Source organism: Perna viridis, chromosome 5 (assembly GCF_037379345.1).
Source record: "Perna viridis isolate PV_CMFRI_1.1 ecotype Kerala chromosome 5, ASM3737934v1, whole genome shotgun sequence".
NCBI classification, from domain to species: Eukaryota; Metazoa; Mollusca; class Bivalvia; order Mytilida; family Mytilidae; genus Perna; species Perna viridis.
The window spans coordinates 23,436,189-23,451,169 of NC_142449.1; the positions used below are offsets into that span (position 1 = coordinate 23,436,189).

The following is a 14,981-nucleotide window of genomic DNA, read 5'->3' on the forward strand; positions in this document are numbered from 1 at the left end:
ACCCTTGGAGGTGTTTCAAATTAATTCTATCTAGAATACAGAATGTAAGCCTATGTATCACAGAATATACCTACCACATATTCTAACATTCTATCATACATTTTGGAATTTTTAACAAATCCTTCAAGACACAAGCTATTTCCAATATCAATTCACAAAGTACTCAAAACCACCCAAAATATCAAGGTAAAAGTATTTCCTCAAGAAAGAACACTTCAAAAATCTAATATCTCCAACAAATTTAATCAGCTCACTTTAGGCACACTTCACACCTACTCCAAAAGCATTGAACTACTTGAAATTTACTCATCTACAAAATTTTATCAACAATTTCCATAGAAACTACAAATTATCAAAGATCTACGGAAAACTAACCTAGAAAATTCCCATGATTCATTAGAAGATTAATATTTACCAAAATTACTATCAAAACAGCCGGCAACAAGACTAACAGAATCATTAGATCACAACATCAACGGCATTAATTACCGACAGAATTGAAATCTATTTTGTTAATTTCATCACAATTGATTCAAGATTCATCCAAAGAGATAAATTAGCTCTAATTCTAGATTAGATAGTGACTCAAAAGAGCTTGACTTTGGCCGTATATTAAAACAGATGTTTCTGTTCAGATTAAAATAAACTACCATGGGATCTCATTAACCAGTTTGGACTTGTGCCCTCTGCTGCAAAAACAAATTTTGATACGTCCTCTGCTGAGAAAACATGTTTTCATTGAGTCATTAGCAGTATGTTTTCTTTATATCTATAAAATCATCACTTTGGCTACTAAGCATCATATGCCATATTTTTCATGTGTTACTGTGAACAGTACAGGGCGGACTTAAAATAAACTTTCAAACACCAATAAAAATAACAGATAATAGACTATATCATCTTCAGAGATAAGCACATGTATTCTCTGAATGGTAATTACTGGTATTCATTTTCTTCTGAAACATTTTGGTAAATGTCAAAAAGCTATACTTAAGCAAATGACATCAGTCCCCCTTTTCATAATTCAAAATTAAATTAAAATGTATTTTAAAACAAATTTTTAAACACACTAAAATAATTTTAATCAAACCAAACTAATTCAAAATATATTGATGCAATTATTGATTTCAGTGATGGTGCAGCTTGGGCATAAATGTATGGACAGAATGGTAGCAGCGTACCATAACATGTTCATAAAAGATGGGGAAAAAAGAAATCTGCTATCAAAGAGTAATTTCCATCAGTTAAAGAGTAATCAAGGAAACCAAGGTAATACCGGTAAAGAAAGGAAAAGCTAACAAATTCTTGCAACAAATACACCATTCAATAGGTACTTGGCAAGCAAGAATGTTGCTACTAACGAAACACAAGCATAAATCAAAGAATTTACATCCACATTAGATCTACCATCAAATGAGCTACAAAGGGTTGGTCATAAAGATCTCCATGATAAAAATCCAGCTCCTCAGGATATCAAAATTTTTTGATGTATAATAAACAATACTGGTCATTCCATCTTCCAAGAAAATTGCTAAGTCAGCAGTATCTGTGGCTAATGACCAATGGAATAAAAACAAGCAAGCTGCACCATGTCATTATGCTCTGACAACTGGCCAAGAATGCAAAAGTAAATGGTACCCACTGGCACTTGATCTATGGTTAAATGATTAATGGACAAAAGCAACTAAGGTGTGTTTGATTATGTTTTATGATTAGAAGACTCAGGTGTACTTGATCAATGTTGGACATACCTTTGACTGAAAGTATATAACATTTATGCCATCAATTAAATACAAATTAAAGTGAAAAAGGAAATTCTCAGAAATTTTGCCAGAATATATCTTCTTTTTTCTCGCAAATTACTAGACATGTAATTTGTAGTTTCGAAACATGAAAGACATGCCTAAAACTAAAATCTATCCAAATATTTATTTAAAGCTAAGCCAGTTTTATTTTCTCTTATTTCTAAATCTAGTGATTCTATAAAACAACACAATAAATAGTACAGAAGTAGCAATACTCAAGTCATCAAACAAAAACCAAACTTAAAAAAAAAAGACAACAAAAACATTGAGATGAGTGAAATAAAAGGTATATAACTGCATGAAAACTCTGGGCTTTATTGAGGCCACATTTTTTCTCCTTTGCAAAGTTGCTAAAATAAATTCCTCATGAAAAAGACAGTTTACGGTATAGAAAGCCACATAACAAATTTTAAATAAATCCACCCATTGGTAGTCAAGATAATTGAAACAAAACTTAGATTGATGAACAAAAGAGGTGATTCCAATTTACAACTGTTTTTTAAGTAGGTGTATAACAAACAACAAAAACAGAAAACTAAAAGTTTTAAAATAAGTAATCAAGACTTTGGAGCAATGAAAAAGTCCCAACCTTGCACAAATCACTTAACTCTCAGCTAATCTTAACACCTATACCTCAACAAACTGAAAATTAAGCACCTTTGGATCAAGTCAGATGTCTCAAGGATAAGACAAGGAAGCAAGACTATAACATCAGAAACAATATAAACACTTACTACATACAGAACAAAATGACAGAGAAGACAAAAGAGAGAACTTTTGAACCCTATAAACCCCTACATTTACATCACAGCTGTACATTGATTTGGTCCAGTGTACAGATGGTGCACATATTTCAAATGCCTAACTATAGAAAAGTAAGCCTTTTATGACATAAATATGATCAAATACATGTTAACACATGTTTGTTTTTGACAATTTCAAGGAAAGCTGAGTTATGAAATCTTCATCTCAAATTGATTTATTGCACTGATTTTCAGATGTGTCAAGGTTATTTTAAATTTTACAGTTGATGTAAAATTTGAATGTTTCAGTCTGTAGAAAAACTGGTATGCATAAAAGTAGAATTTTTTTTCTTGTCAAGACAACAACATTTTTGCCTTTCAGTATGAGGATATATCATTGTTACCTGAGACAGAGATTTCCCTCAACTGACTATGACCATTGACATCAAGTTCAAGCATGAAAGAAAAGCAGGAAGAATGAAAATAAAGCTCATGAGAATATTCCACATTTATATGAACATTGTATTATGAAACCTGTTTTCTTCTTCATAATACATTGTATATATAAATTAAGTAGCTGTCTTTGTAAGATTCATGTAAAATCTGAAAAATGTGATACACCCCCCCCCCCCAAAAAAAAAAAAAGCTACATATTTTAATTTTTGTAATTAAGTGGTTTTATGGGTCTATACCATGAAATGTGTAATTATTCATTCAAATCTGCCTGCTCTTAGGAAATAATTGACATTGAAAATACAGTAGATTCTATTGTATTTGAGTGCCATTTATCTCCCTTAATTTTGAAATCTACAGTGCATTCTATATAATTTTCATCTCCTATGAGCACGGGTTATATGAAAAACCACATGTTCATTTCTGTTTACTATGACATTTCAAACAAAATATCAAAAATAAAAATATGTAGGCTTTTTACCCATGAATCACATTTTGCATGATTCTTAGCTGGAATGGTACTTAACAGCTGCATAAAGGCATGTGATACACATTACAATTTCTTTTCTGTGTTTTAAAGTCACAAAATGCAAAAATCTGAAAACAAAGCAACATAAAAGAAAAACATTTCATCCAAACATTATTAAAATCCCAATACATTTTTGTATTTTGTTAGCTATCAAATATTAAAGACTAGAAGAACAGACTGACATCCTGATGGACAGATAGTGGTATACATGTACATCCATCAAAAGACATGTATTTTCTTTCACTTCAACATCAGAATCATACACACTATTACTGGCATGTCAAATTAAGGATAAATGGTTTAGTAAACCCTTCTTCCTCATCATCATTTTTCATGCCAATGCTATATAACAGTTGTTTACTTATTTTATCCTACTTTTTTTTTCTGTTTTAAAGTGTACAATAAAACAGCTATTCAATAATTATAGATATAATCATCATGTAAAACTAACGGTGTCATGGTGTTTCCTGCAGTAAGCCAGACTGATGAAACAATCAATAAAAAGTTACATTTTATCACATTATGTAACAGGAAAAATCAATTTCAACCCTAATGCTATAAAATTCTTCATATTATATAAGTATTAATTTCAATTTAAGCAATTTGCAAATTTAATAGCCATTCTTAATCTTCATTTCAATTTTGCAACAAATATTACAGCATATTTAGAAAAAAAAATTGCCATAATAGCATAAAAGAATTAGGAATAGTACAAAATAAAATATTCTGATTATTAAGCATCCCAGAGGGAAACCAAGAGATAAGCCTTTGAAAATGGTAATTCATTTTAGAGGTAAGCCTTTGAAAAGGGCAATTCAATTTTTCGACTTCTTTCAAGAATAAAAATTTTAAATCAGAACAAGATTTTCTATGCTTATGTTTTAAACCATGTATGGCTGATTCTGATGCCTTTGTACAAATCCTGCATCTCATTCCAGTGAAAACCTAACATCTACTGGTATTTTATCAAACCACTCTTACTAGAAACATTTGCTATTCAAATATATGGGTTTAACCTCATTTGTTTTATAAAAGTATCATAAAATATGCCTACATATTATCTATGTGCATTGGATTTCCACAATTTATTATTGAATTAATTATATAAGTAATTCCAAAATTAGGGTGGACACCAATATAGATAATTATTCAGAAATACAGGATTATTAAATAATTTTATTCTCATTTAGTACTTGTATGTGTGTATGACGCATAATTTGATAGTAAAATGCATAACAGGTCAATGAGATGTAATCTGTTTCAATTTAGGAAAATAACTATGACTAAAACAGGGAGGTAAGGTTATCAGGTTGGAATAGGGCTTGTAAGTCTTGGCAGGTATTTCTAGAAATGCAGAGGAACGCTTACCCTACTGGTCCATGCTCCCAGATTTTAGTGGAGTCCGAGTTGCTCATTTACTCATATTACTTTGTATGTGTCATTTTAGTTGCTTTATGTTCTTTGTTGTGTATGTCTGTTTTCCATGACTGGTGTTTGTCCTTGGATTACATTCTTTAGAATTCCGCTAGAATTTTGGTTCCCTTGATTATTCTATGACAAGAGGGCCCATTGAATTAACAAAAAATAGGTATCTAACTTCCATTCAAAAGCATAGAATATGTTTTTTATAGTGTATAGATTACATTCTTATCAACATAAACCTCTTATGTGAAAAAATAATGATAACACTATGATGTTTAACTATTTATACATTTAAAAAAGTACAAAGTAAAAAATTCAGATTATTGTGCATCATATTGATATACAAGGGATAGAAAACTAATACAAATTGGTCTTTTGATTAAAATAGTAGAAATTCCAGATCAAAATAAATCGAGAACAAGACTTTCAAGCCATATAAAGAACTTAGGAGAGCTGATTTTGAGAAATCAAGCATACATCATTATCAATTTATATTGGTAAGTTTTTCAAGTAGATATTTAAGTTTACTTAGTACATGATAAAGCTGTGAGTTATATAATAGGGTGTATGAACCCTCGACCAGACGTAGTAGTTGACTGTATAAAGGGGAACAACTCTGAAATGTCCAAAGTCTAAAATACATAAATCTAGACAATGTCTAACAAATCAGTCTATTAAAGTATCTATATTTTAGATTATTCCTGTATGGTACATTTTTCTGTGTAATATAACAATCAATCTGAGAATTCCAGAAATAGTTGACCCAATCAAGTACACCTAAAGCAGACAGGTAAACATAGTTGACCCAATCAAGTACACCTAAAGCAGACAGGTAAACAAACATGATGGTTTCATAGCTTGGTAGGAATATTGTAAAACATGTCTGAAGCTAAACACATAGCAGACCAGAAACCTGAACAAAATGTCTTTTTTCGTTCTAATGGTCTTAGATAAACAGTATGTCCATGCATTTTTAAACTTGTATATTCCTCATCTGACTAACTTTAATGCACATAATTTTCAGTCCTTAAGCAAGAGTTTGGTTATGACAGATTTCCATCCATGATTATGAAGTTGACCAAATGCTACACGCCCCCAACCTTGTCAATTGTCTCAAACTCAAAAGCCTCAAATTTACCTATCAACCCAATCCTTAATTACAGGTCTCTTACCTTGCCACTTTCTTCCTCAAACTCCCTGAGATGTAAACATTTCTCTAACTTTCTGAGTCGGCTATCTGACAATTTGACTAACTTGACCATACTGGACTGTAACTGGCTGTATAATTGATCAACCAGTTTCATACTGTCCCTGGAAAATAGACAACACAATAAATGAATAAAGAACTGAGCTACACACAGATATGCCCATCCCACTTTTTTTCACTGTTAAAAGTCTCCTAAATTGAAAAGAAAAAAATGGAAATAAATGAAAAACTTACTGAAACCTAATCCTTCAAACAAGACAATCATTGTACAAAAAACAATAAAATCCCCCAAAAATGTTTTTTTAATTAATTTATGAGTTGCAAATGGACAGGCAGACTGACAGATACCAAGACAATGTTCAAATAGATAGTGCTATGCCATAATACTATATATGTCCACCCAAAAATTAAAACATGACAATGCCATTCCATACATAACTTAGCAGGAAGACAACTTATGTAATATCAAAGAAAAAAAATTACATGTAATGAAGTTGAAGAAAAAAAACTGAGTACAGGGAGACAGACGTAATAAACACCTAACATTTTTCAAAGCAAGGGTATAAAAAAAGATTGAGTCTAGATTTGTTGTGTGTCTTTAATAAAAAGTGATCAACGACCGGTAACTCATCCATCATCAACTGATGTCTTATACATTGAACAGTTAAAAGAAAGTTTTCCAATATCCAAATGCATCACCTTTTCTGATAAGTATACTTTACTTAGTAAATTTCTATTGGTTCAATTGTTTTCTGTTAAATCCAATTTTATACAAACTTCATGAATTGCAGCCAAATTTATGGCAGTAATTAGCAGCATCTGCATGCTGATTCAGTTATTAGTTTTAACCAAGTATCATTTTCTAACAATGTCAAAACAACCCTGCTTTGTACAGCACACCACTTTCCAATGTCATCTAAAACTTCACAATTGATAGAATTAATCTGATAATAAACCCATTGTAGAGGAATTCTTCATTTAAGAAAATAAGATTTTGTTTCCAATCAGTGAATTCATTTCTACACTTGATAAGTTTGGTATTCCTTGTATTTACAGATAACTTCAATCAATTCAATGATGAAATTCAAATATCTGTGCCTGAAAATGATACAGTGGGTTAAAATAGCATGATTAAAGATTCAAATTTCCAATTTTATTCAAGTATGCTTTGTATGAAACATCCCAAATATCAGACATTAAATCAAAATCTGAATTGTCAATTTGAAGATGTAAAGCATTAAAGTTGCTGGATAAAAACCAATTTACTGCAAACAGGCAGACAAAAGCTATGTTTCTTGTTTTTTTTGTTTTGTTTTGTTTTGTTTTGTTTTGTTTTTTTGTTTTTTTTTTGGGGGGGGCAAATTTTTTTTAATAAAAAATAGAAACCACTGAACTTTCATCTAATATTTTTCAATTTTTCATTTTCAAAATCTTTGTCATTCCTATCTCAGAACAAAATTCCCCCCATTTTTCTCCAACATAATTTTTACTTGACCACCTTTCCCCCATTCTTATAAACAAGTTGATAATCCAATACACAGATAGGATAGGCAATGTACCTGAAATCTTCAGTATGTGACATATATTCCTCTTCTTTACGTAAATCACTAATAATTCCTTTCCCATCAGATTGTAATGAAATCAGACGCTGATCACATAGTGCTGACTTTACTGATTCTTGATGATGTGAGATCAATTGACTTGTTTCTGACACTGTTTTTGGCATCTCATCAATGTCTGATAAATCTTGTATAACACATATTAGATATTTAGCTGTGGCTCTTAATTTGGAAAGAAATGGGTCTAATTTCTGAAATAATAGAATACTACATTGTAATTATTATTGAGAATGACCTAGAGACTCATCAATCAAAATTTTTCCTTAGAACAAGACAATATGATTCATTTCTAATGTCAAGATATAATGACTCTGTGTGTGAAGGAACTGTTTAGGACATAGACACATCTCATTATACAAGCTGATCAAGTAAATTATTGTAAATTACAGAGTGAATTACCAGTACACAGGCACTTGTTCCATAGAATAAATTTCTGATATTAAATACATAAATTGCTCATAAAAATCACTGAAACATGCTTTAAATGAAAAATTTTCTAGCAATGCCAGTTCTATATGCAGCAGCAATAAACTGAGGAAGCTTACCCTACCAGTGCACATGGTCCATAATACATTTAGGATTCTGTGCAGATCATTTACTTTTAGCTTTCTATGTTTTTACTTTTATCTTCTATAATCTTTTTGTTATTTCTGTCATATTATTCATATTTGACCTCTTACACTGGAGTTTTGAACTTCATATTATCAGTGGTTTCCCTTGATTTCACTTACAGAATACTCACCATATGAAATCGTATCCAGTCCTCATGACAATAGACGAAAAGGCCATGAAATATCAATGGGAGTTGGTCCAATTCTATGAAGTCACAGAGCTGGTCAACAGTCATCATAACTGTACACTGAAAAAAAAATACCAAAAATGAATAAAATAAGAGCATAATATGATTGGGTTTATCTAAAGCTTCATGGTGTTCAACAGAAATTATACTTGTCATTGAGGAATTTAATTATTGGTTTGACTCCACCAGGACCACAAAAACCACAAAAAATTGAATACCACAAACAAATTTTTTTATTTATTTCAGTTATTTTTACAATATGTTATAAAGCTTAATTTTAAATACCACTATGTCTGCTTTAGAGCAAATTTCAAAATACACAATTTATTTTTTACATGTACAAGGATGGAGTGTAAGCCACATCCTATATATGTTTAGAAGCTCTGAAACATTTTAAAACGGCTCAAAATTATTCTTAAGGAAGTGATAAATTTCAGACATCATATATGCAGTTAGGAAGTGATTGTTTGAACTTTAAACCCAGATGTGCAGCATGTAGTGTGTGTTTTAAGGAGGTAGACCTAGGGTAAGGGACATAACTCTTGAAATCAGTGATATGTTTGTATCATATTCAATTTCACCGAAGTCTATAAAGCTTCTATTTGAAACATAATGAAATCAATCCTTGTTACTTTGATGTTTACATGAGATTGATATAATATGCAGAATACAAACATTCTTATGATTTACAAGAGTTATGTCCCTTACCTTAGATCTTCCTCCTTAAAAAGTCTCACACATTCTTGTTTGTCAAGACATCAGCAGTATAACAATATCACCAACAAAATCAAATGTTATTTGAATACAAAAATATTCATTTAAATTATTACAGACCCTAATAGGCAAAGTCTAAAATTATATTAACACTGTATAGTCATGCACAGATGATTTGTACCAGGAATGAGACTTGACTAGAGATTCTTACCATGAATAAGACTTATCTGTCATACACAAATTTTAACAAAGGTGTTTTTTTTTATATTATATGAAATTTATGGTCATATGTAAGACATTTTTTACCTGGAATGAGACTTTGCTGTCATATACTGGAGATTTCAGTACCAATGATTCTGTATTTACATCAGCAATAACCAAAAGAGAGGAAATACAGTTCGGTAAATTACCCTGAAATAAGAAGATCAGTCATGAAAAGAAAATATTAACAGTAATTCTACATCATAAAATACAGAACAATGGTCTGTGGGATTGGGAACCCTACTGGTGCACCTGGACAAAATATAGAACATTGACTTGTGGAATTGGGAACCCTACTGGAGCACATGGTCCCTACTTCTAGCTTATAGTGAAGTCCAGGTTGCTCATTCATTCTTTAGTTTATGTGTGTGTTCTTTCAGTTGATTTGTTTTTTTTTAGGATTTGTTTGTTTTCTCTGTCTAATCTTAGGAGGTCCTTGTTCTAATAACGGTCACCTTGCTGTTACTTACAAATTTCAAGTGTACCCTTAATTAATAGCAACCAAAATCAACCTCTATCAAAAATGTACCATAACATTATTACAAGTGACTTCTCCCTCTAATATACACTTCTTGACTAGAGCAAGTAGAGGAAGCTCCCTATTGATTTTAATATTGGACTTAGGACAGAGGGACTGGACCCTTCCTGACTTTCTACCTTTACTATTACATGCAAGATGGAATAATAAATTAGCATCATACTTTTGATTGGTAATATTTATATATTTATATCTCTGGTAAATGAAATTTCAAAAATGTAACACTGTCCTATAACACAAGTCTACACAAACATTATTGATATTGGCTTTGAATTATGACTTCCCGACCTCATAATTTGTATGTAACCATACTTTGATATTTCATGTAACATGTTCGGGATAAATTTCAGTTTAAAATGGGTTTAAGAATCATTATAAACATCAACATCAGTAGCAAGTGTTTTACCCTTTTATAGAATTTTTTTTTTTTATGTGTTGTATGTCTCCTTTTATTGAATAAGAGAAGACACTACCAAAGTACTTCATATTGTCTCATATACCCTACAGTTTTCTAATAAACCAATATGAATACTCCTAAAATGTTCTTACCTCCAATAAATAAATAGCCTCTAACAATGTATTAACTGTAGATGAGTTTGACCCTCTTACATCAGTAACTATAGTCAGTCCCTTTTGCCTTACTTCATCTCTAAAAAAATGAAATAAACTACAAAGTTTATAAATTATCATTTTACATTTCATGTTTGTCTAAATGGAACTAATGTTTTTAAGGGAGAGGACTAAGTTGTCACTATGACAGGGATGCAATTCATACATTATGTTTGCCCAGCCAATAAGGTTGGGGCAGATACACATTCAAGGAAAGATGTGGTGGGTGAACACTTCCCTAAAAAGGGAAAAATTTTTTGCCAGATATCTTGATTTCACAAATTCTATCCCCAAAATGTTCTTGCCTTGCATTGCTCAGCTCCTAATTCTACATACTCCCCTCAACCTGAAATCCTAGACCAGCTCCAGTGGGGCACAGAAATAGTTGCTTTGTTTCAATCTGCCTGTTATCAATATTGGTTGAAAATTTTAAAATAATTTTGAACTAAGATGATCGATAACCAACATGCAAAATATTTATAACATACAAACATCTTGATATGCACTGTTCAAAATAAAAACGATCCCAGTTCAATGATTTTGACCATACTGTGGTCAGCATCAATACATCACCCTGCTTTGTTTCATTTTGAATTGTTGCCAATTAAAACAATTCATATTGATTATTTTAAATGCTATTACATTCTTCCTTGTAACTGCATGTCAAAGTTGCTCATTTGCTTTTGTTACTTTGTATGTATGATTTTAGTTACTTTATGTTCTTTGATGTGTATGTCTGTTTTCCATGTCTGGTCTTTGTCCCTGGATTACATTCTTTTGATTACCGCTATAACCTTGGTTCCCTTGAGTACTCTGAACACAAGGCTTTAAACAATGATAAATTATCTAGAGGATAAGTTTGTCTTGCTTATCTCAGTGTATTTTCTTAAGAAAATTTACTGGTCATCTGAGGCCAAGTATGTAAACAAAGAAGGACAAACAGAGGTTACAGGGTCCTTCAGAACATCTCCATAACATCAAAGAACAAAGGGACAGGTGATGTACTTCAAAACTTTCCCTTCTATATACCTTTTTACAAGGAGAAGGTGGTATATTTAAAAATATTTTCTTTCTAGTATGAACTTTTACACCTACATGTATCCTTGGATAGTGCATACAGATTAGACTTTCTTCATACTACATGTACCACTAAATTTGTTTCTCAAAAGTGCAATACCCCAAATGAAAAACCAAGACTGGTTATGTGGTCTGTATCTGATTCTAAATAAGAAATAAAACTGAATTTGGTGGATTTTGACATGCATGAATCACCTCCTGTCTGATTTTTGTAAAGACTGATACTTAAATGGAAGAATTTTTTTATTGTGCAGATTGAACTTGCGTAAACCAATCAATATGCTATACCAACCTAAATATTCAGTCCATAGTTCAGATTAACCAAGTTTTGCTATATACTGGGAAAGTACTTTAATTTGTTAGTTTTTGGTACAAAGTTACGCAAATGTATATTGATCTCCTTTGACTTGACAGATCTCCCTTTAGTATCACCTTAGCATATAATTAGGTCATTAACCTTTACATGAATTTAGTTAATTGTGAAGTCATAAAAAGTTCTTTTCAATTTTGGTTTCTTATTTACAAGAAATTTCATTAAAATTTAACATTGTTCATTTTTAAGCAGTGAATAAAACAACTGAGCTTGTAACATTGAAGGTAAGCCAAAGTACCACATGGAGAAATATTGGACTGACATATGATTACTCAACAATACCCAGAAGACATGAATAATGGATCACAAACTTTATGCATAAAACACAAAGATAGGGCCACATACCAAATTTCAGCTCAGTATCTGCAACAGCAATATAGTAGTAGTGGTAGCCTCTATGATTGCTATTTATCACAACTTTGTGGACTTATTGCACATCAGATGGAAGTAAAACACATGTTTCTAATATCACTTTTATATAATAAACAGCATATAAACTTTCTTTTTTTTGTGTAGTTTCCTTTAAAGGAAAAAGCCCAGAAAGTTGAAATTTTCTATTTTAAGTCTAAAAGCCTTATTTTCATCGAAAATCAGTGAAGCAGAACAAGATCTGAACTTGCTTTGTTTCTCACTAAAATACACTAACATTACAACTCACTACCTTCAAGCTTTTGAGAAAAAAATTGGCATAAAAAGTACCTATAAGAAAATAATTTCAAGAATTTCTTGAAATTTAAGCCATACTGCTACTTCTCATTTTCTAATTAATTAATGGGGAAATCTAATTACTGTACACCTCAAACCTACGCATTTTCTGTAAAGAAATTTGATTAGAATTTTTCTATTTTGCCTTAAAGAAACAAAGTTCTAATTTAAACAGAAATCTCAGTAGAAACCCAGTGAATAAGAGTGATTCCAGGTTTCCACACTGTCAACTGCCACAAATGCTATTAATCAATATTTGAGAATAAAGTACCAATCCGTATAAAAATCAGACACTGCAAATGTAAGAGATGACCCATGGAACAGAAAAATCCACCAAACAAACGAAGCTTTTCAATCAATATATGCCATAGTTCTACCTAACTATAGCACTTTCTGCATACAGATCTGTATTTTGGAGAAAACCATGCATTAACCTCTCAATTAGATTCAACCAAGAATGATAACTCTTGCAAAATACCTGTATCATGTACAATCTATTTAATATTTATCTCAAAAGAGCAACAACCAAATGACTGGTTTTATGGGCTTTAACTTTTTCTGAATTAGAAACAAAATAGACTTATGTGATTTTTTTACATGCATGTATATCACCTTCTCCCTATTATTTATAAAGACTGGTACTTTATTGAACACAAAAATTAAAAATAAATCTATAAAGTCATCTGAATTGTACTAACAGCACCAGCTTTAGAAATTGTTCATTGAATTGATGTTCTACAGTATAGAGTTGTTTTAATAAAAAGTTGCATTACAGCAGTTGAATATTTATACTGTATGCATTCAAATATCAGTCTTTGTAAGGATAAGGTTATTGGTAAAACATCTATATAATACAACAACAAACCTTTTTATGGTAAAATTAAGTCAAAGTAATTAACCCATCATAAATGAGAGAAAATTGATAAAGGTGTACGGGCATTAAGATATGAATATTGCCAAAAATATCAACTTTGTCATAAAAACACAAAAGTTGTTCGTAACATAGTAAAATAAATAAAGGGAAAAATAATATTCTGTGGCATTAGTATTTAAGAATTGGCTATGGTGAAAATTTTGTCTATTGAAAAATAACATAAATTTTCCATGTGCATATTGTTTATTGTGTGAAGTGCAATAAACAAAATATGCACATGGAAAATTTATGTTATTTTTCAATAGACAAAATTTTTATCATAGCCAATTCTTATATATCAATTTAAAAACATATTTTTATCTTTAAACATGAGAAAAGTAGCTCTGGATTTAACTGAATAGCGGCGAGTCAATATTTTTTTATCCATTGAGATATAACAAAATTATTTTAACCAATCAGATTACAGTTTTTTATCCATTGAGATATAACAAAATTATTTTAACCAATCAGATTACAGTATTTATCTCAAACTACTTTATATTTTAATTATGTCATAATGGTGCCATAATTTTACATCATTAACAAAAACTGCTGAGAACTTTTTTCTACCATATTTACAACCAATATACAAGACCAAACAAAAAAAAACAACTTTATATTTTTACATATGATCAAGTGTATAATAATGAATGCATTTGTTAAATATGAAGTTGTTTCATGGGTGTGGACACTTTTTCCTTGCCAAAAATATGACCAGAAAGTGACCAAAATGTACAAAATTTGACAGAATATCTGAATATTATTAAACTACCAGCATACTTTGTATGTTAGGGCCTATCAATGTAAAAATTATCAGAAAATTTGATTTTTTTCTCATTTGTGATGGATTCAAGTCTCCAAACTCACAATTGAATCATTCACGACTTTATGATTAACTTTCAGTTGTATTTTTGGCCAATGGGACCCTTTATTGCACCTTTTCCTTTTTATGACATTTCAACTGATCATTTTGCAAAACTGAAAAGATGATATACATCACTGAGTTTTTCTAAACATTTCAATCTATCATTTTATTAAAAAGAAATTTTACATTTGTTTAATATTTTTACTGTTAAGATTGTCATTATGTTTATCTGTAGTCAAATGGATTGGAGTGTGAAATATTTCATATATGCATATATGCAGATTTCAAATTTTAAAATTTTGCCTGTATTTTACAACTGGTAGTAGTCAACTCTGTGAAATCAATTTTG

At 30.7% G+C, this 14,981-nt stretch overlaps 1 protein-coding gene across 1 annotated transcript in view; it reads right to left on the reverse strand.

Moving 5' to 3' along the window:
* LOC148616575 (uncharacterized) overlaps positions 1-14,981 on the reverse strand; it is a 95,209-nt gene that overhangs the window by 24,529 nt on the left and 55,699 nt on the right. Inside the window, exons 7-11 of the mRNA XM_088583777.1 lie at positions 10,640-10,739; positions 9,598-9,702; positions 8,521-8,637; positions 7,719-7,969; positions 6,125-6,263 (exon numbers count right to left, since the gene is read on the reverse strand). Coding sequence (XP_088439903.1) covers positions 6,125-6,263; positions 7,719-7,969; positions 8,521-8,637; positions 9,598-9,702; positions 10,640-10,739 — 712 coding nt within the window. The remainder of the gene's footprint in view (positions 1-6,124; positions 6,264-7,718; positions 7,970-8,520; positions 8,638-9,597; positions 9,703-10,639; positions 10,740-14,981) is intronic.